The 27187-nt window shown below is 38.4% G+C and overlaps 1 protein-coding gene across 1 annotated transcript in view; it reads right to left on the bottom strand.

The window, feature by feature from the left end:
* LOC139723225 (visual system homeobox 2-like) overlaps positions 1 to 26073 on the bottom strand; it is a 39010-nt gene extending 12937 nt beyond the window's left edge. Inside the window, exons 1-2 of the mRNA XM_071634485.1 lie at positions 25638 to 26073; positions 5352 to 5457 (exon numbers count right to left, since the gene is read on the bottom strand). Of these exons, the coding sequence (XP_071490586.1) occupies positions 5352 to 5457; positions 25638 to 26073 (542 nt within the window). The remainder of the gene's footprint in view (positions 1 to 5351; positions 5458 to 25637) is intronic.
* Positions 26074 to 27187: the final 1114 nt, after the last annotated feature.

The following is a 27187-nucleotide window of genomic DNA, read 5'->3' as shown; positions in this document are numbered from 1 at the left end:
AAACAGAAGGTCATGAGAAACCACAATGCAAGTTTCAGGCTGGTATAGGATTATGGATCACTGCAATGTAGGCCCATGTTACTTTGGTATTTTTTTTTTAATTTAGACGCGTTATTTTTACTTTGTCACTCCTATCTCTCAAAGAGACTGAACCATTAGCATTTCGGATCCTTAGCAATACCTTTGTGTGTGTGTGTGTGTGTGTGTGTGTGTGTGCACTCATTCTGTGCAATTATAGCAACTACACGTGGTGAATTCTCGCAGCATTTTACTCTATAACTCTCCCTATATCCCATGAACATTTTGTATTGTCTATTTAGTTTTCATCCCTATTTGTTTTCTGGTAATATAGGGCCTTAGTTTTGCAATCTGATCTCTATTAAAGCAATATTTCTGTATATTTTCTAATAGTACATGGCACTGTGCAACGTTTTGTCAGTATGAGACATCGTGTAAATGTCACATTCCCGTCTATAGTGAGTTTATACCTAAAACAGCTTAATCAATAGTCAATAGTCAATCAATAGTAAAACATCTTACTTGAAAAAAAAACCAACAATAACAATTACAGCATTGTATATAATTACCTAATGAAACGCGCGTTAAAATAATAGATGCTGCCTGATGCACTTCATTTACTATCTCTCAAGACTCTGAAAATTATGTATAATATTACGCTGGAGGTGTTTATAAATCACTTGTAGTAATTGAAAGGGATTTGCCTATATACCAAGTAGATTTTATGTACACGAGACACCATGTAATCCGATCATATTCAGCACATAAGCATCATAATGTCATCATTGAGAATTGAAATTAGTTGGAACTTCAATTTTTATAGATTTCGATCACGTAATAATGATTTTGAGCTGTCCTCGACAGAGTACCTCTGTTTTATAAAAAACAACAACTTATATTGATCATGTCAATAGGTTTATCGTTTAGCATTAGTCTCCTATACAATAATCATACCAGTTTTTATAATGTGAATATATACATAATCTCCCTTCAATTCGTTTCTCCGTTTTAATTGAAAGACTGAAATAACATCAATCAGTATCCTTCCTTCATTCGCAGTGTTCCTACCTATGGGATCAAAGTCTTCGCATACCTCAAATAGTACTCTTACTTATGAATCCTTGTTTGCCTCACGTGATCACTGGTGATAGATTGAGTTCAAACATTGAAAGCAAAGAAGAGATTAGCCTTGAGCAGCATTAGCAAGAATTCGTCATTTGCATTGATCCAATGTTTGTTGTTTGTTTGTTTGTTTTGTTTGTTTTTATTGTGCAGAAAGACCTGAAATGTTGTAGGTTTATTTTTTCTATATGATAACTATATTTCAAGGCTATTTGTGGCTTTATCACACCAGACACAAGGGTGTTTACAATGTAACGTTTATGTTTCTTAAGTAATATTGTCATGCTGTTGACTGCGTTGTGCTTGCATTATATACATAATTTATGGGTGTATATCTGAGAGTGTAATACATGACTCATGATAATAACATGCGTAATTTTGAATGCACTTCGAATACGTGTAAGTGTTTAAGACATTAGTATTGGTGGAGGACAGAGTAGTTGCATTTTGCTACAAACAAACATTGCCTGGGAAGTTAGATACTGGTGGTCAAAATGTTTTATGCGTGTTTGAGTTGTGTGTATGTGTGTTGTGCGTGTTTTTCCTTTTGAGTATTACTCTATCTCTATAGTGCATTTTCAGCTTCATTTCCTTCTTTATTTCCCTTTCTCTCTCCCTCTCCCTCTCCTTCTTCCCCTCTCTCTGGTCCGTCTCAAAAAACATAATTCTGCCAAAGTAGCCTTGACGCATACAGCAATCACATCAAATCAAGTCGTCTGATTTTATTATCTCATTAGTGAGAAGCCGGAAGAATACGCCTTTCTTCAGGGAGCACATTTGAAAAGCCCGGTGTCCACAAGTTGGGCTATTCACCATTGTGAAGAAAGTACTATTACCCCCCTCTGATCGAACTAATTGGTTTACGGCTTGCTTCTCATTGCTCGTTACAGACATCAACTCCTTGCAGCGGACGCGTAATGGACAGAGGGTGTCTCGCCAAGTTGACGCACGCAACATCCATGATTGCGTTATGTGTACAATTTGGTATTTGGTAAACTTGGTGTACAGGAAAAGTGTGATGATACAACAGAGTATACCGTCGCTCCATTTCAACATGCAACAAAGCAACGGTCGAGTCTGCTCGCTGGGGAAAACGTGAGTTATGAGAATTCACCAACTGTGCTTTGGCGAGTTCGATCAATTTATCTTGTTTTGGGTATCTTTTCTTTTCTTTTCTTCATGCAAACTACAAGCTTTCATACTGATTGATGAAAAAATAGTCTTTTATATTTTTGGATCAGAAAATGATGATGTTCATTTACTTCTTTTTTTATTGTGAAGTTATTTGGATAGCAATCAACCTATACAAAGATCTGATGATGGTTTCGAAAAATAAGTAAAATAGAAGTCCAATTATTTTGTTGCTTTTTCGAGCAACGTTGCTCAGACTGACAGCGCTTAATGTGCTATGTTTACGTGTGCTTTTCCAAAAATGGCATACAAGACAGTAGTATCCTGGAACTACCGTTGCTTTTCTGAAAGTCCGAATCAACTGCCAGCAACAAAATGAAGATTTGATTGGCTTTGTTCAGCACGTGGATAGTGAATGATGCAAAGACATTGAAAAAAGAAATGATAAGTTGAGAAATATCTTGGTCAAATTCACCTCACATGAATTGCAGTTTCAAAAAAGAAACGATAACTTTGGAAGCAGATGGTATTGGTCGTATTAATATCACTGCACATTTAATAGTGACTATACAATTTGGAAGGTAAACGTAAAGGTGACTCCACCAGCAAGGGGAGGTAAAGGCGGGGTAATATAAAGATCCGTATATAGCTCTTCAATAGAATTTCAGATGTCTCATCTATTTTTTTTTTTTACATTTGTTGGAGGATACCACTTAACATTTTAGTGTATGGCCAAGTATCGTTGATATTTGTGGATTGTGTCGAAAGTATGATAATGACTGGACCGGTGGGAAAACATTCAATGACTACACTCAGTAACACTTATACCACACAATATTATCACGACGAATGAATTAATTACCTGCTATATGCATTGTAGTAGCAGAATTAAAACAATTCACTTGATTTGATTAACATCGTGAGGTCTATATGCTTGCAATCGACAAATGTTGTTATCCCTTTAGTAACTGAAGATTCCGTACATAATGGCCTATTGTTAACTAGAAGGTAGAGCAATATTACCCTTATTTCGACAGCTTTCTAAGTTATGTAAAATAGCTCACTGCAACTATGCTTGTATATGAAAGCCTATTCAGACTTTACCAAGAGAATTGCGGGTCACAGAAGTAATTCTGACATTCTTTTGTTGACCATCGACCTCTTTCAAATAACGTAATTGTATATTCTATATGAAAACAATAAAATGATAACGCATAAAGCTATAAAAAAGCGGACGGGCGGTTTTGGGCGGTTCAGTTACGAATGGTTATGCTGTTTTGCATATTGTTTTGTTGTTCTTCTGGAGAAAACTGCGTAACATAATAATAAACAATGCTAATTATCCTCCTCAGATTCAATGACCACGGACCACCTGGTGAGATTGAACACAATTTCGATTTTTTGTTCTAATTTTCCATAGTTTCTTTCAAAAACAATGCCGGACGACATAAAGGACTCTCTAATTTAAGACTTTTAAGCAGCGACATTGTGGTCAAGGGAGTAATCAGTACGGACTACTGTCCTGTGTTTCAGAGTGATAGGAAAAAAAGTACTAATTATATACTGCCATTCCCATGTCCGTAATTGCCAATTTAGAAGCCAACTGTAATCAGACCGGAGATGCATGTAAGGGCCGATTAAAGAGTGTGCCGAAATATATCGCTTTAACGATTTAAATGGTAAAACGTATACAAAACACTGATACTGAATATTATTGACCAAAGAACTATAATGAACCATGGTACCCATATGCAAAGCTGTGTTTTGTGCGTATACACAATGGCGATCTTGCATTCTAAATAAATGCTTTGTTCCCAAAACTCATGGCTAAAAGCAAATATTATCATGATTGATTGGAGAAAATAAGTTGTTGAAGTATTGAGTAGGAGAAGTAAGAGGAGTACCAGTGACATCGGCGGAAACTGAAGGCTTATTGATGCTATTTCAGTCCCCATAGAATTGATAATACCGACGATGGCCACAACTTTTCCCTATATTACACAATATTAGCCTTCACACTATACTCCTCGTTTCCTGCATGCCTCCATCACAATAAGTTATTAAATAAAGAGAAACGACAAGAAAAAAAATATCCTTAGAAGAAATCAAAGCAGGTACCATCGTTCATGGGGCGGACGGAAACCAGAAAGTCTTCGATGTCAGTGGAGACTGATTAATCAAAGCCGACTTGCTTGTCGAACCTTTGACCACCGCCCCTTTTGTCATACGGCGCTCAGCGGTCAACAAGTTTGGGATGTAATTTCAAAAATTATCCAATTTTCAAATCACGCACTTCTCAAGTATTCCCCGGCAAACATCTCAGGATAATTACAAAAATAAAAAAAGCAGCAGTTCTTCCGTTTTCTTTTCTCGGCAGAAGGAAAATAATCAATCAATGTCAGCAAAACATTTTATCTAACCTTTTCTCCCTCTCACTTTTGTTTCGGCGTACATCTATAGGCTTGAGCTCATGCTTGATTTTTTTTTTTCCAGTGAACATAGTCGACATCAATTTAAGGTGTTTGATAATTGTATATCAAAGCATGATGAACACCATATCTAACGTTCTTCTTACATCCTATGCCACGTATAATGTTTCCTACAATTGGCAGGGAAAACACAGAAAAGTCCATATATCATGTAATATAATCATATTAATACATATGTTTTAAGGTCTGGGTTAATCGTATCGATGAAGAACAGAATCATTACTCTATGGGTACCTTGTATGGGTATGGCTGTTAATGCCTTAAACTCACAGAGATGTAAGGGTCACATAAAGAGAACAGGACTAAATTTGAAGAGTTTCGTGGCAAAACGAGTCAACTCCACTCTTGCCAGTTTGCAATATATGATTAAACCTGCAGAAAAAAAGAAAATATAATGTATATAGAATATTTGTGATCGTAACTTTAAGAATGTTCCTTGTTATGCAACAAGTGAGGTAGGTCTTCCATTGGAAGGTTTTATTTTGCACTTTTTGATGAGTGACTTACTTTAAAAATGTTATGAAATGACGCTAAACCCGTTTTTGAAAACAAACTCTTCATTTATAAACTCGTACCACACGTTGAACTAACCTATGACGTCTCTTCTTTCTTTTCTTCTTTCCAATCCCGTTCACAGAAGTTGGTGACTGCTGGCTGAATATACTGCTTCTCTCGACGTTGTCTTCCATCAGGATATCTACGAGGAAAATAGAGAGATCATTTGAGATTATTTGACTTTTACTCTCTTATTTTCCCCCAAATTTGAACGTGTGATATAAAAAACGTTTCTTTTCATTAAAAGTTGATTCAACGATCAATGAATAAATCTCGCAAGTAATATCAACGTATAAGGACTTCATGAAAGAGAGGCAGAGGGGTTTGAGAATAAAGAATTCAAATTGATAAACCTTATTCAAAGCAAGTTTTGTAAAGCAAATGACCTAATATTAGCGCTTCAAGAATGAAATGAATCATGCGACGGAAAATGCAAACAAAAAAATAGTAACAGCTATATAGCTAATAATCAACCTTATTAACTGTAAGTTACCATGCATTACCGTGTAGATTTGAAATTGTTGATACAGATTAATGGTTTATCTGAATCTCTCTTTGCTGTAAATAACGCATCTACAACCATCTAAAGCAAATACAAGTAATCACGTCCTAAGCAGTGTGTATATACGTGCTTGTTCTGTGATTGTAGGTTGTAACTTGTGTTCGTATTCATCGTATTCGTAGTCATTTCATTTGTTCAGTATTTTCTGTTTTATCAGTGATTGTAATAACTAGGTCATGATTGATGCCACATTTCCTAATTACTTATAAGCTATAAGTACGAAAATTATTTTGACAAAGAAAGGAGATCATGAAAATATAAAACTCATAACGAGGCAAATAATGCAGAAGACATGTGCGGACAAAATATTCCAAATGAGCACACAGTCATACAATCGCACATACACACACACAAACATAGTACATATTTTCCATGAACAACGTCCTGTCAGTTAAAGAAAGAATTGGTGATAACTTATAATAATTCTCGTCTTTTACATTGTAATCACTTTCTTTAACAAAAATAGATTATACAAACATAACTTTTCAGACATAAATCATTATGTTAGAATGATGATGCCAAATAAGAATGTCACAGCTCAAAGTGCCAGAGGTATACATTAAACTTTAAAGTATCAAATGAAAAACGTCAGAGATAAAGACACCATGATAGATTTATTAAAAAAAGAACAGATATTTAGTGTTGTAATATAAAGAATGAGAAAATTGAAAGGAAACATCATTCCAGCTGGTGTATCTTAAATCTTTTTTTTTTAGATACACCAGTTGGAATGCTGATTATAGTGTATAGTAATCATTGTGTATTGATGCACGCCATTTATCTCATTCATATTTCAAATGCATCAAATGAGACGAGTATAGCAATGGGTGCTTATTTTCTAACATTTTGAAATGAATATATTGTCATGACGTAACAGATGTGAAATATCATATTTTGTGTGTGTGCGTGTGTGTGTGTGTGTGTATGTGTGTGTGTGTGTGTGTATGTGTGTGTGTGTGTGTGTGAACTAATAGGAAAGATACGGGAAACGTTACTAATTACGACCAACTCAGTGATTAAGTAAGATAAACTTTAATGAATTATAGAAATGAAATACAAGTAGAGGAAACCTATAAGTGAATTTAAAAGATATCGGACTTAGCGACATTCAATGTATGAATGCTACAAAATATGTGATTCATTCGATTGTATATGGATGGCACGTGTGGCTATATAAGGGCAACTGTCACAGTTCTTTGATACCCATGCATAATGTATGCAAACTTGCATGCCTAAAAGATACAGCATACACTTGTGCATTGTCTTGGTCTTTTATTTTGTTTTCGTTTGTACGCACTGTAATCACTCCGCGCTAGAACACCTATAGGTAAAAATGATACTATATGCGTATCAAATTTTGGATAAAACATTTTTCCCCTTTATCCGGTACAAGTGATTGGTTGAAAAAGCTTCACGTGATTATTTCATGTATTTTCAACTTTTTCCTAATGTTGGTCTGTCCTACACTCAGTGGACTACTATTTGGAAAATGACGTCACTTTTTATGATGACATTTTCCAAGTAATACACTATTTGTAAAATGATGTCACAAAGCAATAGTTGTGACATCATGTACTGTTTCGTTAGGTCGCTTTGTGAAATGTCACAAAACAATAATTGTGACATCACAAAGCGGTTCTCAAAGCGCGCACTTGCTTCGTATTACATAATATACGATCGCTGTCCCTCCACACAAGATCGAATCTCCTACCCGACTTTTCGCCTCATTTTCCCCTTTTGTTTTAATGTTTATCCATATTATAAACAAAAATATACTCTAATTTCGAGTTTCTGTTTAAAATCATGATCCTCGATGTCCCCCAAACTGTCCCCAAACTACTGTTTTCATAGAGCACCTCTGTCCATAATTTTAATGAGAGACTCTCAAGGGCTAAGTATATACAGTATAACACATACTATGACATGCATCTTCCTTTGATAATTCATACTTTCATGATAATCTTTTATGCTTGCTTTCTTTATAATATCCAGTTCATTTCATAAGTATTCATCGCAAGACATAATGCCTGTTTTGATGTCATATGTTTTTCATGAAGTCAATGTATTGTAGTCACTTAACATCTAGACGTTTTGCTGCACGTGCAGGGTTGCATTATTGTTGTATTCCTTATCAATAATGGTTTTGAGGGGAATACATATTACAAGCTCTGCTTTTCAGCTTCCCCTCCATATTTTGATATATTTTTCGGCAATAAGCGGTAGATATTGTATTTATTATGTTCTATAATTATCGTGTTTATATCATATTTCGATGTATGGAAAATATGTATATTGCTTTCTTTCATGGTATATTCTATACACTGACACTCTTTGTTGAAAATAACTGAAATGAAAATGAAATGAAATGAAGGTCGACACAGTAACAAATATTCCAAAAATGTATAGCTGAGTTCTCTATTCACAAAGTAAAATAGGGGCATTAATTGACATTGACAATACATCATGAACACGTAACCACGTAATTCTTAGCTCCTTGTAATTTCTTTCTCTTTAATTCAAGTGATTACTGTCAGTTGTTTCAAGGTTCTGTCAAGGCCGTCTAAACGTCTGCGTGCGTTTCACGGATTCTATTCAATGATACTTAATTGTATCGTTCGGATGAATGCCCCTTCAAAATTATTTACTTGTCGTTGCATGAAATTTATGCACATGAAATAAGAGAGGGCCCCTGAAACACAAAGCCAGAGTTTGAAGGAAAGAGAAAGTGGTTGACCACCCATTTTGAGAAATATTTTTTCATTGATAATTCGCGGCATTTTCCAGGAACTATTGATTCAGGTATATTAATTAAAACAGTCGTGTCACCGTGATCAAAGTGAATATTTACGACAACACAATGTCACTCAACGGGAAAGTTTTTAAGTAGGTCCTATATCTTTTGATACAGTATCTATAGCGACCATGTCACAAGGACACGAAAGAGTGAAAATAGGCTTAACAAAATATTCATAGGTCATTCCCCTGCCCTGGATAACAGCAGGGGAAGCGAGTGAATTCATCAAACGTGATAAAAGGGAACATATCAAATTTGACAACACTCTGTCCATCTCGATCCAGGAGGCACTTCTCTTCGTTACACGTTCCCCTGCGTACAATAATCACCATTTGTCATTACTTTTCGCCAGATATTCTTGATTCGTCTGTCGAATATATTCTGCCTCCGCCTTTCTCTCCCGAGTCTCCGCCATCATTCACGTGGTTTGGGAATGGGTGTACCTGTCGCAGGCGTTGATTGCAATTAATCTCATACAGCTTTTGTGCCCACCTAACATCGAATTAGTCCAATTTTGCATGCGATGCCCCGTCTTCAGGGACCCCATCCCGATACGACGGGCAAATTGGAATTGTATCGCGAGCAAAACCCGGCGATTGCAAGCAACTGCAATCCGGGCCCCGTGTACCGACTGTTAAAAAACGCGACAGGATGGAGAACAAGGGTTGAGTAAGACCCACGAACCGGTTGCTCGTGTAGAGATTGATTCGACTGGGAGGGCTAGATGGGGTCCGCTTACTCCGCACCACTTGGAACGACTGGGATCGGTTTCTAGCCCGCAGCGGAGCCGTGTATTGCGATGTACGCCGTACGAGAGCTAATTTTCGAAATTGCCTTACTGAAGCTGAAATCGCAGTATCGGTGCTAAGCGTATATTGCATTCGTGGGCGCCGTGTGCGCTTCGTAGACGCGCGCACATCAACACACACACACAACTCACACACATGCATACACACAACACAACACACACGAGACCAAATTACTCTTATGAAAATGACTTGTCGGAATCGGCAGCGCACGCCAATTAGCGCGTTTCGACCATTTTTGAAATCCGATCCGCCCTCTCAGATAGGTTTGCTACTGGCATGAATACGTTTCAGTCTCAAAAACGGAAAAAGTCGTTCTTTCCCCTGGCCCTCCCCAAATGGTTCAATTAATGTTAAAAGCTTCCCATTGAAAGGCCCAAAACCGATTCCCTCCCAGTCGCATCACTCAAAATTACTGAAGAATCTTTGGAACCTTAAAAAGCATGTGTTTCTGAAACAAGCGCGATGCGTCATCCAGATGGGGGAAAAAAAGAAGCGGACAATGTTCAGGGATCGCAAGAATAGTTTTTCAAACTGTTTCTTCGCAAAACTCCTGTCGTAATTAGAGGCAAGGTGGAAATTGATTATACATGCGAGTAGAGAATCATGCTGATATAGCGATCACCCACGAATGGCTTGTCTGAGCGGGCCTGGACTGCAGAAATCAATGCTTGCGTTATGAAGCCACTGCATGTAAGGGAAGAAAACGGCGTCCAGATGAAATTTGCGGGAACCCGAGCCTAAAACTCTGCTGGTTATGCGGATTAGGGTCGTAAATTCGCTACAAGTGGCTCTACATGCTATCAGGTTTGGGCATTAGTTTCCCGCCATTCGATTTCTACACTGTTATTTCATCCGCTTGTGTACGCTTCTTCTCGTCTGGCTTTAACTCACATCTTCCTCTTCCGCGTCTTCATTTCTCCGATCCTCACTCTTCCCCCCTCTCTCCCACTTCATCGGCCCATCTGTATAGCGTCAGAGTCTTTTATTTTCCCTTTTCTAAGCTCCCAACACCAAGTTCGAAGCTAATTCAATAATAAATCCGGTCGAAGAGAATCTAATTATCACTACATGTTTCAGTGGCATAAAATGTCTTGCCCGGGAGGTGGGGGTAATTGGGCAAAATTGTCGCAGCAATATCGTATTGGCTGTTAGTGGTGTACGTTAGCGTAGCGGGACCGAAGCACCCGATCTCACCGGCGGGAAGTATCGAACGCCTGTGACCGCTTCCTTACTCACCGCTACACGCAGGAAAATTGTGTGACGAGTTTCGATTCTTTTTTAGGGTATCGCTTCTCAGAAAATGACTTCTCGACTAGTAATGTGCGAAAAACGGGATTGAAACAATTTAGATTGAAGAGCGGTGGAAATATTAAGTGGTCATTCATCAATTACTGCACCCAGTTAACTCTTCGATGCACTTTTGAGAAAAACGAAAATATCTCGTCGAAAACATACGTATCTGAAGTGATACCTGCACATGAGTATAACCTCGAAGAATGCTTTGCATTAAACAAAATAGCCGATACAACACGTACATTTCTCATAATGCCTTCACAACTCGAAGCATAAGCATCTTCACCATTGTGTATAGATGTACTAATCTTATCCGACGTAGATTGCAAAAGATCACAACAGCATATTATATCATAATTATTTCCGACTACTGTTATTCGTTTGAAAAGGCAATAATTCATTCACCACGGATCCAGATGTTACTCTCTACATCTAAACATTTTATGCGAATTAATTCAGAGGGACTAGACATTCTAATGACTTGGTAAATCTTTACCACGAGAGATAGCCAAAATAACTATAAAAGTTCGTTTCCTTCTGACTAATTCTATTCCTTTATTCCTCTGAGACTGAATTTATCATCTGGTACGGTTAAACCAAGAGAAACTGTCTTGATGTACACACTACTTGGTTAATTATGACCACGTATATATAGAGACTATAAACCTTGTTTAAGGTCCGCATGTTGTAGCGATGCTTATTTTTTTTTTCCTCCTTACCTCAGTCGCTTGCTCACAGCCCCTGAAAATCGAATTTAAAATCCTGGGCCGTAATATTGAGATTAGTTTAATCATCTACATGTTAGCACTCACTGAGGGTACGTTCCCACTCATTGGAACAGCAATTTAATTATCCCGATTGCAATGAGCTCTCGTTAGGCAGAGCGTCTTCTCGCCCGTGTCCTCATGTTAGAATGATGATATCCTAACAAAGATTGTGTGTATTTACGTGCTGCCGTCTTCTGCTAAGGCGAGTTGGTTGCCAAGAGGAAGCGAAAAACTTTAGCTTTATACTCCGCCTCAGAAAGATGAACAATCTATTGTACAATAATGTTATGAAAACTGTTGACGCGCATCTTCCGTTCTTATTTTGACATCGTCATAATTGGAATATTCAAAATATGCTAGTTTCCAAAATATCTTGATTTGTGTCCTTGCGACAAACTTGCTGAGAAAAGAGAGCAAAACTAAGCCGCCTATAGACGTGTTAATACTTTGATAGACTTGAAATTGAAATAAAAATGCCGATAGGCATTATAAACCGATCTAACTATACACGCTGTCGGACGTGGACTAAAGGAAGATGTAAAACCATTGCAAAGGAAAAAGATAAGGAATTAGATATAGAAAATGTCATTAACAATAATTGCAAAGCTGAATGCAATTAGCTAATTCTAATATCATAAGTATAGTGTATATGCCCAGTCTAAGACAACGAAATTACGTCATGGCGAAGGTTCTTGCAAATCGATGTGCTTTGTGATCGTTCGTGAACGAGGAGAAAGTAAAACAAAGACATTCCCGATATTGGTGTTTGCTTCGGAAAATCATCACATGTAATCAATGTGACTGAACATCTAGTTTCTGAATTCCATCCCCCCCCCCCCTTTATGACCACCTTAACATGCTCAACCCATTTTTGTGTTGTTGTTGCCCCTTGACTCACGGAGAAAATTCACAGCGAACGCTGCAATGAGAGTATTAGCAATCTCCCAAAGCTACAAAGCAGGTGCGTATACTAATCGGACCACGCTGCATGATTTTGACAACAAACTTTCTTTTTCTTTCATTTTTGTTGTTAGAAAGATATTTCTGAGACCTTTCTTTGTCGCGTAAGAGTCAACTTCAGGGATCAGATTTTCGTAGTAATCATGACAGCACATTCGATCTCCTAACTACAGGACATTATATACTCCGTATTCATTACGAGTTAATTTTTCATGAGCAGTTCCAGGACTTTCTCCCCCCTCTTCTCCCCCTCCTTTTTTTCTCAGTGCAAGCATACGATAAGACGGTGTTGGTTGAAGAACCTAATCCAATTTTGCCACGCGACTGTCACTCTCGTTGCGTCCACGTGTGTTCGAGTACACAATTCATTGTTCGCCGTAACACAAAGTGTTGCATGCGAAAGCATGCTCGCCGGGGCTGCGCTGCTTGTATTATTAGTTAGTTTCTAACTTGGTTATGCAGTTGGAGGTGTCATGAGGAATCAAAAAAGCTTTTCCTTGATGGTTTTCATTTGGCGATAATCCAATTTGAGGGTATTGTCGGTCAACACTCGTCCATGCCCGTGCAAGCGCTCGCCGGGTTGGGGCGTACCATTTAATTCCGCGTTGCAGGAGTGATAGGAGGCGCCACGGAGTGCCGGGTTTCATGGCGTGCAGGTGTGGCGTCCCGCTGTATACACTGGAGGCAGCTCTTTAATGAATGAACGACACAGACAGAAGAACTAACGCCGTGACGCAACAGTGTCATGACGACTTCTTTCCAAACCGATAATGTCTACTAGATCATCCTTTAATGCATCTCTGCCTAATTGTTCTCGATCGGCTTAAGATATCTCTGTTGCCATCGTTGAATCAGATCTAGGGTGTCACTAACAATATGAAACATGAAAACGCCGAAACATCACACTCATCTTGAAATGAATTCAGAAATTCGAATGCATTGTAAGCACACACATACACACGAACACATTCTGACACAGTCGGAAAAAAAACCACACACACACACACACACACACTCTCTCTCTCTCCCTCTCTCTCTCTCTCTCTCTCTCCCTCTCTCTCTCTCTCTCTCTCTCTCACACACACACACACGCACACACTCACTCACACACAAATGTATGTAGCCTACACAATCAACACCATGCACTACAATCAAACGCAACAACTATCAAAACACACACCAAATCGTCATCTGAAAGGTTGTTCTGAATAAGCCATTATTCAAGTAGTATAATGATATTAATAATAATCCATAATAATCTTACAAAATTAATCAGTCATACTGACAAACTTGCATAAACCCTTTGTAAGCGTAATACATCAGGTGCTCAGTATGTGGCTTAATAGCTGCCTTTATCATAATTATGACGTCATTAATGTTATTTTGCCTCAGCATCCTGATTCACCATTCATACAAAGTATCACAAAACTAGACTGTAAATTGTATTAAGAGGACTCCTAAGAAGATTCCCACTATACTTCATATTTATCATGCCAGATCGTTCATATATGATATGACAATTCATGACACATTAATTCTGAACAACATCTAAGAGAAATTACTGAATGTTTCACTGAATGCATTTGAGGGAAAATAATGTTTTTTTCTGCAATGAATATGTATCCGATGTACGCCGACTCAAGTTCACTGCTTCCATTAAAACTATCATTTTCATGAATTGAATTCTCATGAGAACATACGAGCAGAATTCGGTGTGATCATTGTGATTAGTCGTTCTGTGTTTTCCTTCGAAGAAGAAGCCCAACACAACTATTGGCTTACCAACTATATCTAAAATAGAATCTAAAGGCAAATACATCATCACGTCAACCAAATCACCCTTAAAAAAATTGTTATGATTTAGTCTTTCTACATTGTCTTTCTCATGTGCCTTCGTTAGTAGAGTGTTTACCTCCCAATTTGTCAGATATCCAAAACAAATTAGATTCTCAAGCATAAATCATGGTTCATTATATCATTAATGTACATTGTACATGTATTTCATTATTCCCTCCATGAATGTCTGCGCTCTGCATAACGGCAAGAATATACTTCTACCAATAAATTACGAAAACAGACTAGTACTACATAATTATCATATTGTGTACTAACAGGGTGATACTTTGCAAGATAGTGCTAAATATGTCTGAAAAGCTTATGGATCAAATGTGGCATATAACATAGCAATTATCACATACTTAAAAGAGTTTTTTGGTTAGTTTGTTTGCTGACATTATAGAACAATTTGAAGCATTCCAAAATGAAACAAAATTAATGATATACCCCTGGGAATCACAATGGCCATTTCTTTAAAATTTTTCAAACTGTGAACTATCTAATAATTGAGTGGTTAATTAGTGATTACTATTGTCATAATAGAAAAAAAAAAGTTATTCAGAGAAAGCCAATTCCAGAATTTCGAAAAATCCTCATCGAAAAAAGAAAAAAAAAAAACTACTATGCCTGAAACAACCAGTACTATATAATTTTAAAGCACTTCGGAAGGGATCCATAGCACATAACAGAGTCACTGATAACGCAACGGTTTCCCTACGCAATGATATGATTTCATACTTTGCCCTTGAATTCACTGACCCTTTCCCTCTCCTCGTACATATCTTCTTTTTTCTGTTTGTTTCATACCTGATGGAACTAATCTAGTTTTGGCGTTTACCCCCTCTGTACACCTTCGATAATAGGTTTACACAATTTTGCTACTTACGCCCCTCTTTGTTTTCACTAAGCGTGAGTGCATATGGAGCTAAGTTGCTACAAACGAGATTATCTGATATTAGGATAGGATGCTAATGGAAGATCGCGGGAATAAAAAAAGAAGGTTATCTCGGGGAAAGTGTACATATTTGTTTTTGTCGTCCCCCGGGACGGCGTTATTGTAAAGCTCTTTAGTGGAAAACCGTAGGCAGTATTCCCGTTCTATGCCTCTTTTGCAACAGCAAAGCGTACTCAATAACTTGTATGTACCTTATGGTCTTGACTTGCTTGCCCTTCATCTCTACGTTGGACCAGCTGATACAAAAATGCCAAGGAGCAACTTACACCTTGATTATTCCATTCACGTCCGCTAGTGTGTGAGAGCATGTCACAACGTAGTCAAAATAAAATGGATTACTGCGTATACAAAGTCGGCATCTTAAATACGCACACACGCACACACCCACACATCCACAACGCACACACTTTCACATTATATTTTATTATAATGACATTGTATATTTTGTATGTGTATAGACGGTATGACTTAGTGCATACATGAGTGTTGCTATTGAATGATAAAAATATTCTCATATGAATAGGTGAGATACATAATATGCAATTGATATTTCATAGTCATACGAGATTGTTTGACCAAGAAGAGAGTATCATGGCTTCACATTTCTGTATGGAATACTTGCCCAAGATGTGCCTCCTTAACAATTATGATTATTAAAAACAACAATGATGATGATAATGATGATAGGTTATGAATAAACATTAATTTACAGGATCTATATTGATAACGACATTATTCATTTAAAAAAATACTAATGATGTGGTCTTATTAACACACTATGGCAGTTTTAGTGGTAGCATTGATGTGCCAAAGGGTCCTGCCTAGGTTATTTAATTTGATTTTTACATATAAATTTCTGCACGATATGATCTTATATTGTTATCACCCGGCATTGCCGGGTATGTACCCACTATTTGCAAATTATCTGGGTAAAGAGGAAGGGCTTGGGCAACTGAGCTCCTCGTACGCGATGCGAAACTGGGGGTGTCATATCTAAAGGAGAATGAAACCCAAATCCATGTATATTATGAGGATTGAGGGAATGCAGAAATATCAGTAGAACACAATCAGCGAAGTTTGAGAAAAATCGGACAATCCGTTCAAAACTTATGAAGTTGTACTAATTTTTGGTGTTGCCATCTCTGGATGAGAGGACATGGGGGAAATAAATCTACCCTCAATATATCAGTAACAAGACAGTGGGAGGAATGTGTGCTTTTCAAAACATGTAAAATTTGATGAATTTCTTCTTTATTTTCTTTATATCGTTTCTATTTGTGACCGTGTGACATCACGCATTGTTGTATAGTCTTCCAGCGATTGCGTTACCGAAACTTTAACGATTCCTAACTTCTGAAATAACTGTCCAAATTTCCTCAAACTTCACTGATGTGTTCTACTGGTATTTCTGCATTCACTAAATCCACATTATATTTTGGGGTTTCATTTTTCCTTGAGAGGTCAAAGCTTTACCCACTTTTCCCCCGTGATCTCATGTACCGTTGGCCCGTAATTGGTATAGCCAAAACGTGACCACGATGATTATGTCGAATGATGTTAATGATTGTTTGTTTGTTTGTTTTTAATTAGGCACTATATGGACATCCAAACTTTTTGAAGGGGACCGTCAAAATCTATGCACATCAAAATCTATCCCTGCAAAGAATGAGATAGAGATTATTAACTTCCAGTAGCAGTATGTTAGTTTCAATTAGATCACAAGTTTCCAGACAGCGTTACAGAGACACAGTGTTGAATGACGCGGAAAATAATGTGGTATAGTCCCTGTCTAACAACGTCGAGATAATCGGTGTGTGATCAAAGGAATTAATCACAAAGTTCGGTTAATCGTAGATAGCTCTCAGCTGAGTCACAATTTAAAAACAAGAATCTGCCTGTCAATTTAGCCAATTTCCACCAGTCCGAGAGAAACTCAGTCTTCCGCATTCTGGTGTTGAAAGGAAGCCGATCGAGCTCTTTCTTTCCCATGCGGCGCTTTCATTCCCTAACAATGACCCTGTTGACAGTGATTACGTCCATACAGATTAGAATGAGGGGAGCTGAAAACATCCTTTTCTTCGAAAGTGACAGTTACGGTGATTGACACCGTTTTTTTTTTTTCACGTGGACCACCTTTGGGGAGAAAAATCAAGTTAATTGACCGATTGGCGGCGCGCAAAGTCAAGAATAACTGTCATAATAGGTTCGGAAGAATAGATGATTGGTTCGCCTTCTCCTGTTTCCCCGTCCCGCTTCTCACAGTATTTGAAAAAGCGCCGTAAGATAAGGCGGTCCAGAAAGCGCTTAGTGCTAATGACGCCACTTTCTTACGCAGCGGTCAATGGGCGCCTCTCCTCATTGGACTCATTAGCCATTCGCACTTGTAAGCAAGATTCGGCCGGAACAACAATGGCTTGAGCCGGGCTAGGTCTTTTGAGGGAGAGACCCCGTGAGAGTCATTGTGGAGACATTTTTAGCGCACAATCTTTATTCCCAAATCCCCTTGTTGTTTCCTCGGTTGTTGGCGAAGAAACTTACTTATTAGTTTAAGGCCATATCGTATCCATTAATATGTGTATGTATATATAACAAAAATCATTATGACATCGAATATTCATGAGTTGTTAAGATCAAGAAGAGAACTCTCTTTTTTCACTTTCGAAATTACTTTATTTGAATGTGACATTTGGTTTTACAACTGAAACCTACTAATTCTTAATTATGCATAACTACAAGCGGACTTGATAGCTTATGTAGCTTTCTATGAATTTCGCGTATAAGCATAAGGGGGGGGGGGTGGTAACCTGGTGGCATCTCCATAATTATTTGCCATTTTATATAACTATTACTTCATGAGATAAACGACACATCGTATGCGGATTGGACTCAATTGTGTAAGGTGTAAAGGATGACGTCAGCCACAACTCATTCTTTTTAACAACCATAATTTTTGAAAGAGATTTACAGGAAAAGGGTTTTGTTTCACTTCTTGCACCCGAGAGTAATTCACTTATCAACTTAACTATTAAATGAAGAAATTGTTCACGTTTTTATGGAGAGGACAATTGTCTTTTAAAACTATGCCGGATATACTTCTTTTCACCTCATTTCGATCATAAAGAGTCATTTTCCGTCAAAAGTTCATTCATTAGACGAAAATTAAGAAAATTGCAGCTAAAGTTCGTGAATATGCACTTTTTTTTTCGAATTAGCGAACCTTGTTTCATTTTCGAATTAACGAACCGTCGGAACAACGGACCTCATTTCATTCTTGGATTAACGAACCTTCGGAATAACGAACCTCATTCCTTTTCAAACTATCGAACCTTCGGAACACGCCACAATTAGTGTTTAAATTAACGAACCCTGCCACTAATTTTCGGATTAACGAACATCTACAGGTACATACGGAATTCGCGTGTTTCCGAAGGAAGGATCTTCGGAATTATGAATCTCACTTCATTTTCGGATTGACCAACTTTCAGAATAACGAACATCCCCCCGGATATTGATGATGATGAAGAGGGAATTTGTGATGCGTCAAGTCAGATCAAATCAAATCAAAACAACAAGGTAGTTAGATGAAATCTTGAATGCCGATTTTGGAGTCAGAGCGCACTTTTGAAAGTTGAACAAATTGTTCGTATCCGAGGAGAATAAGCGTAGTAATTGCATAGAAGCTGTTTGTATACCCAGTACAAATTGGCCAACTATGCTAAGTGTAAATCCCTCTCAACTTGTGGTAGTTTGTAAACATGAGATTCACCCATGCTTAGGATTTTACCTTTAGCTTTGCCATCTGTCAACTGTCAGCAACATCTAACGGAATCAAGGAGAAGCAGTAGGGGAATTAATGTGCGAGTTACTTTTTTCTTTTTTCTTTTTTTTCTGTCCCGCTTCAACGCCGTGCATGTATTCCTTTGCCCGTCTCTCTTTTCATGGTACTTCCCTCCCAGCGGCCTTCTCTTCCCTCAGCTGTCCGTTTCTCCCGCAGGGCTGTTTGGATCCAATGGCGACAATGTCTACACCACCCCGATGCACTTTTGGTTTAAACGCGATATATAGTCGGGGACACCAACAACACCACGGTCGACGTCGACTGAAAAGATGCCAATCATAACTGACCTTGCTTTGCGCTCGGTGACATTGTTTGGTAAGTTTTTGCAGCGCGATCAATCCTCTTTTAGTGGCGTGAAAACGAAAACGGATTGTGTGTGTATTTGTGTGTGTGTGTGCGTGTGTATGTATATATACACACACTGTAATGTGATTATCGAGTGCAATATGGGTTGGGGTGCATTGGAATAGATTAAAACTAACAGGTGATATGTCAGGTTGTGCAGAAAGAGAACATAGTGTGTCACTTGAAAATATACTAAATCCACGTATATATACAAATGGAGGCGCTGAAGGGGTAGGATATTAATCAGAAACTATCGAGCACCAGTGAACACATTACGCGAGGCTCGGGCCGGGGTATTTAAAGTAACTTTTGCCAAACGGTGACTTCCCATAATCGCCAAACACCGCACTACCAGCCAATCAACTTCAAAGAGTCCTACTTGCTGGCACGAGTGTTGCTGACGTCATAAGTAACACCATAAATTAACGTGACCAGCAGGGCCCTGTTGCATAAAAGTTCAGATCAAACATATGTCAGAAAATTAAACATAAGTCTCTGAATATTCGGTTCTGATTGGCTGATAGCTGACTTACCTATGATTTTCTGACTTATGTTTGATCGTATCTTTTTACGCAACAGGACCCTGGCGAACAAATTGTCATCTCCTTCAATCTCCGTCATTGACTACCGTGTCATATCAACTCTGATGATAGTCCTATCATCCTCCTCTCACATTGAGTGATATTATTTCAAAGGAGAAGATGTTACATAATATTCTTCTCAGAACATCCTCTCTGTGAGTTTAATATCCAAACAAAGTCGATATCGTTTGATTATTCATATTCATTCTCTCAAAGTCGCCTGCATAATTTGTTTCTTATAATTACCATTCCTTAAATCTTCAAAATCTTCAAAATTCAAAATTCCAACTCCTATATATCTTTGAAATCCCTGTCAGTTATGAATTTCATTTCATTTACGTTATTTACCATTTCCAAAACAAATAGAATGAGATGGAGTAAACTGTGGTTGACTCCACACTTGGCAAACGACACCGAAAACGTGATGGAAATTTATCATGTATATTTTTCTAAAGACCATTCCTTATCTCCTGATTGGCCTGCTTTTCTCAAGTTTTCCTCTCTTTTTCGACATCAGACCACAATCCAATAAGATTGGATACAATGCCACTCTTTTTCTGTTCACTGATTCCATGGAAGAGAGAGATGGAGAGAGAGAGAGAGAGAGGGAGAGAGAGCGGGCGAAAGAAAGTATGCAAGAAAGAAAGAAAGACAAGAGGGACATACACCATTCACTTCAACAAAAGAAAATTTTCCTCAGGTATATACATTTGGAGGCATTACCGTGCGGGGGTTCAGCGCACTAAAGCGACAAAATGTGTGCATATCGATGATTCGCGATTAGGAAAATGAAAGCGAACCCCTCCGATCCGCGAGACGTAGATTGCATCCACCCATACCCACTGCTAGCAAGACAAAGCTGATGAATTGTGCGGTTACCTGGACGCGCGAGGCTCCCACCTCGCGACCAAGGAAAGCGGAGAAAGGCGGGTGCGGCAGGAAATTACCGCCTCACTCCAGAGATTTTAAGCAAATTGATGCACGACGTGGAAATGTATATAAACAATTATAATCGCGTCGGGTTTTTCGCCTATTGTTTAAACGCTAATAACATACGCACATTTTATTCCATCAATCAAAGGATTTCAGATTTAAATCCCCAGCTCATGTGCACTTATGCAATCAATCTGTTGATGCTTGAAAGGGAATTCTGGGACTGTGGGAAAATGAAAATATAAAGGTATTCTAACTTCTTGTTACACAATAGTCTTGAATTCTTACGCGATGTAAAGTGTGATTCACGAAGCCGTCAGTAAAGGGATTAGATAGAAAATACTCAGTACCAGCACTTGGGAGCTAAAATTAGTCCTTTGCTTGTCACAATATATTGATTTCCCAAAGCTTGTTGCCATTATTGCGTTAGCAGGAAGAACCTAGAGACGCGTTCAATCAACATCAAATTGTAAGCCTGTCATAATCCCACATAATGGATCGAAAATACGAAGTACCTTGATTTTACAATTTCGTTTGTTCTTCGTCAAAACTCAAATAACTTGATAAAAATGCACTTGAGATTGTGTGCAATTATTCATGCGGCTAATGAATAACTAGCACTTCCTACGTTTGGGGTAAATGACTTCTGTTGTAACGCCATACAGGAGATGTTATAATTTTTATAATTTTTATTTTGTTTAAATTCCAAGTTTCATATTAGTCACTGGAGTGGCTTGAAAAGTTCAAGCAGCTGTAAGTTGATTATCAAGTTACGATTTTATTTCTTTATATTATTATGATAAAATATGAATGCTCAGCCTCTATTACTTAATTCGCGGCCATACACTTTGAAAGATGTGGAGGCAATTTTGCTTTCACTTTGTTGAGATAGATATACGAATAGTTTAAAACCGATTCATTAATCTAAAATGAATTTAATTGTAAGTATAGGCTATAAAGGAAACCCTCAGTAAGAAAAAAAAGTTTCCAGGAGATAAAAGCTGTCGTTTTAACGGAAATACGGTTAACATAGTGTGGTTTGCTTCACTTAATGGACGTGATCAATGCCCAACTATCTTTCGCACATTCTCATCAATGCACGTACCATAATTTGTTTCGTGAGGAATGTGTATTGATGCCATGAGCAATACACAGATAATCAAACCATATATAATACGAGAATGTCCTGTTTGAAATTACAAATGAAACGCATAAAGCTTTTACTTTAAAAAAAAAGTCAGCCGAATAACTTACAATTACATCTTCTTCCTACAGGCTTCGACATTAAATACTCCAGATCACTGCAGAATTCCTGGGGGCATTTCATGAAGCATTTTGTCCGACAACTTTGTCGGACAAATTTGCTCTCAGCCAATCAGATGCAAGGATTTCAGTAGCTTTTTAACAGTTTGTCAGACAAAATATTTGACAAAACGCTTCATGAAATGCCCCCTGATGTCTCACGGCCTTTTTATTTTGTTTAAATTTCTGCAGCTTTTGAGTCATTAAGCAATACTGCTTTTCTGTTGTTGACCTATCATAGGTGCAAAGTCTAAGATATCATTGCGCGGATTGAATAATTTGTTTCCAGCATTTCCGTATACTTTCAATATTTCGCATCTTTTATTTTACATTGTAATGCAATTTGTGCAATCATCTGTCTGTAGAATTTTTTTATGTTTCTACTGGAAATGGAATGAATGAATTACTTAAGGAATGAATACGCTCAAAACGTAAGTGAAGTTTACTATGTTCACATTAATTTCGACTTGTATGTTTATCTCGGCTTTCATTTCTCATCTTCAGGACACATTGTGATCTAGAATGAAATTGTTCTTTAAAAAGTCTCCTCAAATGTGAAGGAGAGTTAAGTTCCATGTATAGCGGTTTTAGACATCGGGTGTAAGATCGATATGTTATGATAGATTGCATGCTTCATTTAATTTCTTGCATTTTGTCCTTATCATTATTGTGAAAACAATGCTGGAAGCTACTCGCTATGTTTAAGTTTGAATGACAAGTCACATATTAGATTGAGGAAACTGGCCGGATTATCTATTCTTTAAATAATATTTTGCTTGGAAATGACGAAATCGTTTAGGAAGAGGTGAGTTTGGCAGTTAGGCTTCTTTCTTAAGATGTTCCAGAAATATATTGTGACTATGATGATTCAACTTTTCGGAACTCATATTATTTTTTTTTATTTAACCTAAATTTTTCCACAAGCAGAACAAGAGGAATAGGACAGAATAGTGCTGAGAAAAGGAAATTATCAATATCACTTTGAAGTTACTGGAGTGTTAAACAACAAATAATAGTGAGCAAGGTACCAGAAATGGTTACAGGTTCAAAACTTCTTTTTTTCTTGTTACCATCGGCAACCCATTTGTATGAACAATGTCTATGCCAGGTTTAGTTGATGGACTTTAGAGGGTCTTACCCCGATGGGGCAAGGGGTGTGAAGGCGGAGTGTGTCATTCGTAAATACACTGGGCGACAAACGCAAGGAGAACTGGGAGAATGATACAGGCGTTTGACCTTGCGAGGGACTCGCTACAGGAGGCTCACTTCCCTTGATGCATGTTTGAAAACATTCTGGTATCATTTTGTTCCAGATACAAGCATATTCTCTAGTCTTTAAAATGAACCCAAACGTCAAGAGCTGCTTCTTGGTATAACTTACATTCCCACATGAATATTTCTATATCTACAAGGACATTATTATGAATCGTGAATTTTGTTCTGCTTTCAATTCGTTAATTACGTCTAATTTTCATCTAACAATTAACCAGTGTTCACTCAAGACCATTTGTAATTTTCTTATATTATGTTCTGAGGAAGAAACAAATGAAAAATAAATTGAATTGACCTGACTTGAATTGAATGGAATGAAATATCACATTATTTCATTATATTTTGCTAAATAAAGTATTTAGGACGACACCATCGATCACCCTCGATGTATCACTCATCATTATATCTTAAACATTACTTGCAACGCCTATGATTTCATATTAATCCAATTCATCTAATCAGCAGAATGGAACAGGCCGAACTTCAAAAGAACTTGTAGGACGAGATCCATGATGTATGTCACATTATAAGTTCTGGCTGTTTATTATAAATAAATGTATGTAATACGTTTTGTCACTACTCTAAAGAAATCGCTGATCTATCTTTTGTTAACACGATTATGAGGGAGTTATGGAACATTCTTTGTTGTGCCTTTCAGTCGATGTTGATTATAAGACCACAGTAATAAAAAGGAAAAATAACATAACGATCATATACATGTATACAAATTATTATCCAGAAACTTTGTTGTCCTTGTCAATTTCCATGTCGTAATTGTGACAAACACAAGACAGTCAGTGTGTTGACAGAAGATTTGAAACAGAGGATGAACCCCAAAACATTGAACTCAAGTCCAAAAGACGTCATGCGCCCTGCGCGTGAGGTTCATTCCATTCACACCGTGATGATGGCCTGAAGGCCCCTGTCTCAGCAAACACAATGGTCACGTGCAAACAGAAAAAGTTTGATATTGTAAGATAAGTTCGTGTCGGTCGATTTAAAACAAAGATGGCTGTCTACCCAGCTGAAGAAATTAATGTGAATATCTGCCCTTGAACTTGTTTGTGTGGACTATGAAAATTAAACGCATAAATCAAAATGTTGGTAAAATGGAACGGAAAATGACGAGTTCTGATGACGCTGTTAATTTGTTTCGTCCGTGATCCATCGGTTCAATGTAAACATTTCAGTATGTAATGTGGTATGCATTTGCGTCAATGTTTGAAAACAATAATACAAATTATTCAATTCAAGGCGGAAAGAAGTCAACAATTGTCATATTTGTTTCAGTTTCCTAGATACCGTAGAAATAATTGTACGCATTTCCACATCAACAGAAATGATGAAATACCAGCGTTGTGGCACGAATAGGTAAATCGCTTTGTGTGCTTGTCATTCTTAGGAATTCAACACTTGTATAAAATGTGTAATGTTTGTATGTGCCTGTTTGTCAAGAAGCAATGTATGTATGTATGTGTGTGTGTGTGTGTGTGTGTTTTATCAAACAGTCAGCATGTGATATTCAAAAAGGACAGTTGCTGAATTGAAGAGAAACATCCTTTGAATCAAACACAAAATAATTATATTAAAGAAACCCTCAACTCGCCAATTCCATCTCGACAGTCTAGCTGAAATAGCAATGACTTACTTTCAAGTATCAGCAGCCCACGGATACTTGAATCTTATTATGCCATTATATTTTTTGTTTTTAAATGTCAGCAAGAATATTGTATTTGTATATACAAAATTTTACATGGCCACACAGTAATATTTGTCTCTGCATTACAGCATATACTTTTGCACAGTTGTCTACATCTTAATTTCGGATCTTTATTATTTATGTTGTGCTGTTTTGTCCTCCTAAGAAGGATGGTGTCTGTCTGCTCCTTTGAACATTGTCATGATTTCTATGACGCAGAGATGAAAAATCACTCTTTTTCACATCCCAAAAAATGGCCAGACATCGATATTGTGCGATAGTCAGGCCCTATACTCTTACATAAAAAGTTGATAACCAGACAAGGATGATGATTACAAAAGGGAATTGAAAGTAAAGTAAACCATTTGTGTCTTACCACTGCGCGCTTCAGACAACGCTGGGAGACCAGTTGGACTTCGAGCTTGCTGCACGAAGCTGCTGTGCATCGCCAAGGCGGCCAGGGTGGCATGATCGTATCCCGCCGAAGCCTTGGCGGCGGCGAAGTAGAGCGAGGCGGTGGAAGGATGTATGGTGGGCAGACAGGACGCCACGCTGGCGATAGTCGGATGGCCCGCCGCGGCGGCCGCCATCAGCGGAGAGATGAGCGGTCGGGGAGGGAAGATCTCCCGCGTCTTTGGTTGCTCTTGGCGACCAAGACCCAGCAGCTCGTGGATGGCGAAGGAGGACCGCTGGTGACCCGGCGACGTCCCGTGGATGGGAGACGTGGCCGTCGGAACCGACACACGTGGTTGACCGCCATGACCACCGGACAAGGTGATCGATGACGACGGACTTAGTGTTTCACCTGTCATGATTACGGGTTTGATCAGTTGTCACTTCAGAGCAAATGTTTCAATTTGAGACCTCTAATTCTTGTTCATGTGCAACTGTCTGATGCTGAATCTTGTTAACATTTCCCTCGAGAGTTGGCTGCAGAATCCTCGCTAAAAACTTGTATTTTCTTAAGAAGACGTTGCTAATGACTTCTATCCATAATATTACTGTAAACATCTACAGTATGTCCACCTGTGTATCGGGATTAACAAACACGCAACATGGTCTCGATCACACGGACAGATACCCTCAATTGAAAGTCACTCGCCAGAAATCCGGAAATTGAAGCACTTCGCGATTTGTAGCCCTCATCAAAAAATAATAATGCCCCGTCGCTGAATCGAGACGCTCCAATGAGAATCAAAGAGGAAGACGAGGAGGAGGTGGAGAGAGAAGGGGGAGGTGAAAGGAAAACACTGGGAGAGTGGACAGAAGTACCGGGCTGGAGTGATTTATATAGCGAGTGATTGAGAAGAGGCGCTATTGTGGCGGCACTGCGGGGTGGCTCCTTCTTGGTGTGTGTGGTGGAATCTTACAATGATGTCCCCTCGGTGTGCGCGACCAATAGAGGAACACACCTCTTAACTCGTTGACTCCAAATAGCTCTTTTAAAGATTCTGAAGAGGGAAAGGGGGTAGGAGCCGAATGTCTTCTTTATTTCTCTTCTGATCGGGCACTTACTATCGAACAGACGTCTCCAGCTAACAATGGGAGGAAGAATCGTGAATTGGTATATGACTGATCCTCCCCGTAATTAGCTATTGTCTAAAGTTTGCTAATGAGGACAGCAAGATATTTGACAATCCCCGTCGAGCCCACCCGTACTGGTGTCCCGCTACTTCTCGTGGTCCCTCTTTTTTAACCCTCGCTGTTCTCTTTCTGATCTCTGTCAATCAAACTTTGCCAATCAAACCGAGCGAGAGGGAAGAGACTCGAGGCTAGATTTCTATCCGACGCAGCGATTGGTTGTCGAGAGAATGACGTGCAAGCTACTTGTGCGAGAAGCGTCCAGCTTCCACCTCGTCAGGGGATGACGAGAGAGAGAATATTAACCATTCTTTATATCTCTCTGCTCTCTGTCTCTCTATCTGT

The sequence above is a fragment of the Diadema antillarum genome, unplaced genomic scaffold, assembly GCF_040938485.1.
Source record: "Diadema antillarum isolate AM-2024a unplaced genomic scaffold, OU_Dant_1.0 scf00000183, whole genome shotgun sequence".
In the NCBI taxonomy this organism is placed as follows: domain Eukaryota; kingdom Metazoa; phylum Echinodermata; class Echinoidea; order Diadematoida; family Diadematidae; genus Diadema; species Diadema antillarum.
This window is presented reverse-complemented; position numbering and strand designations above follow the sequence as displayed.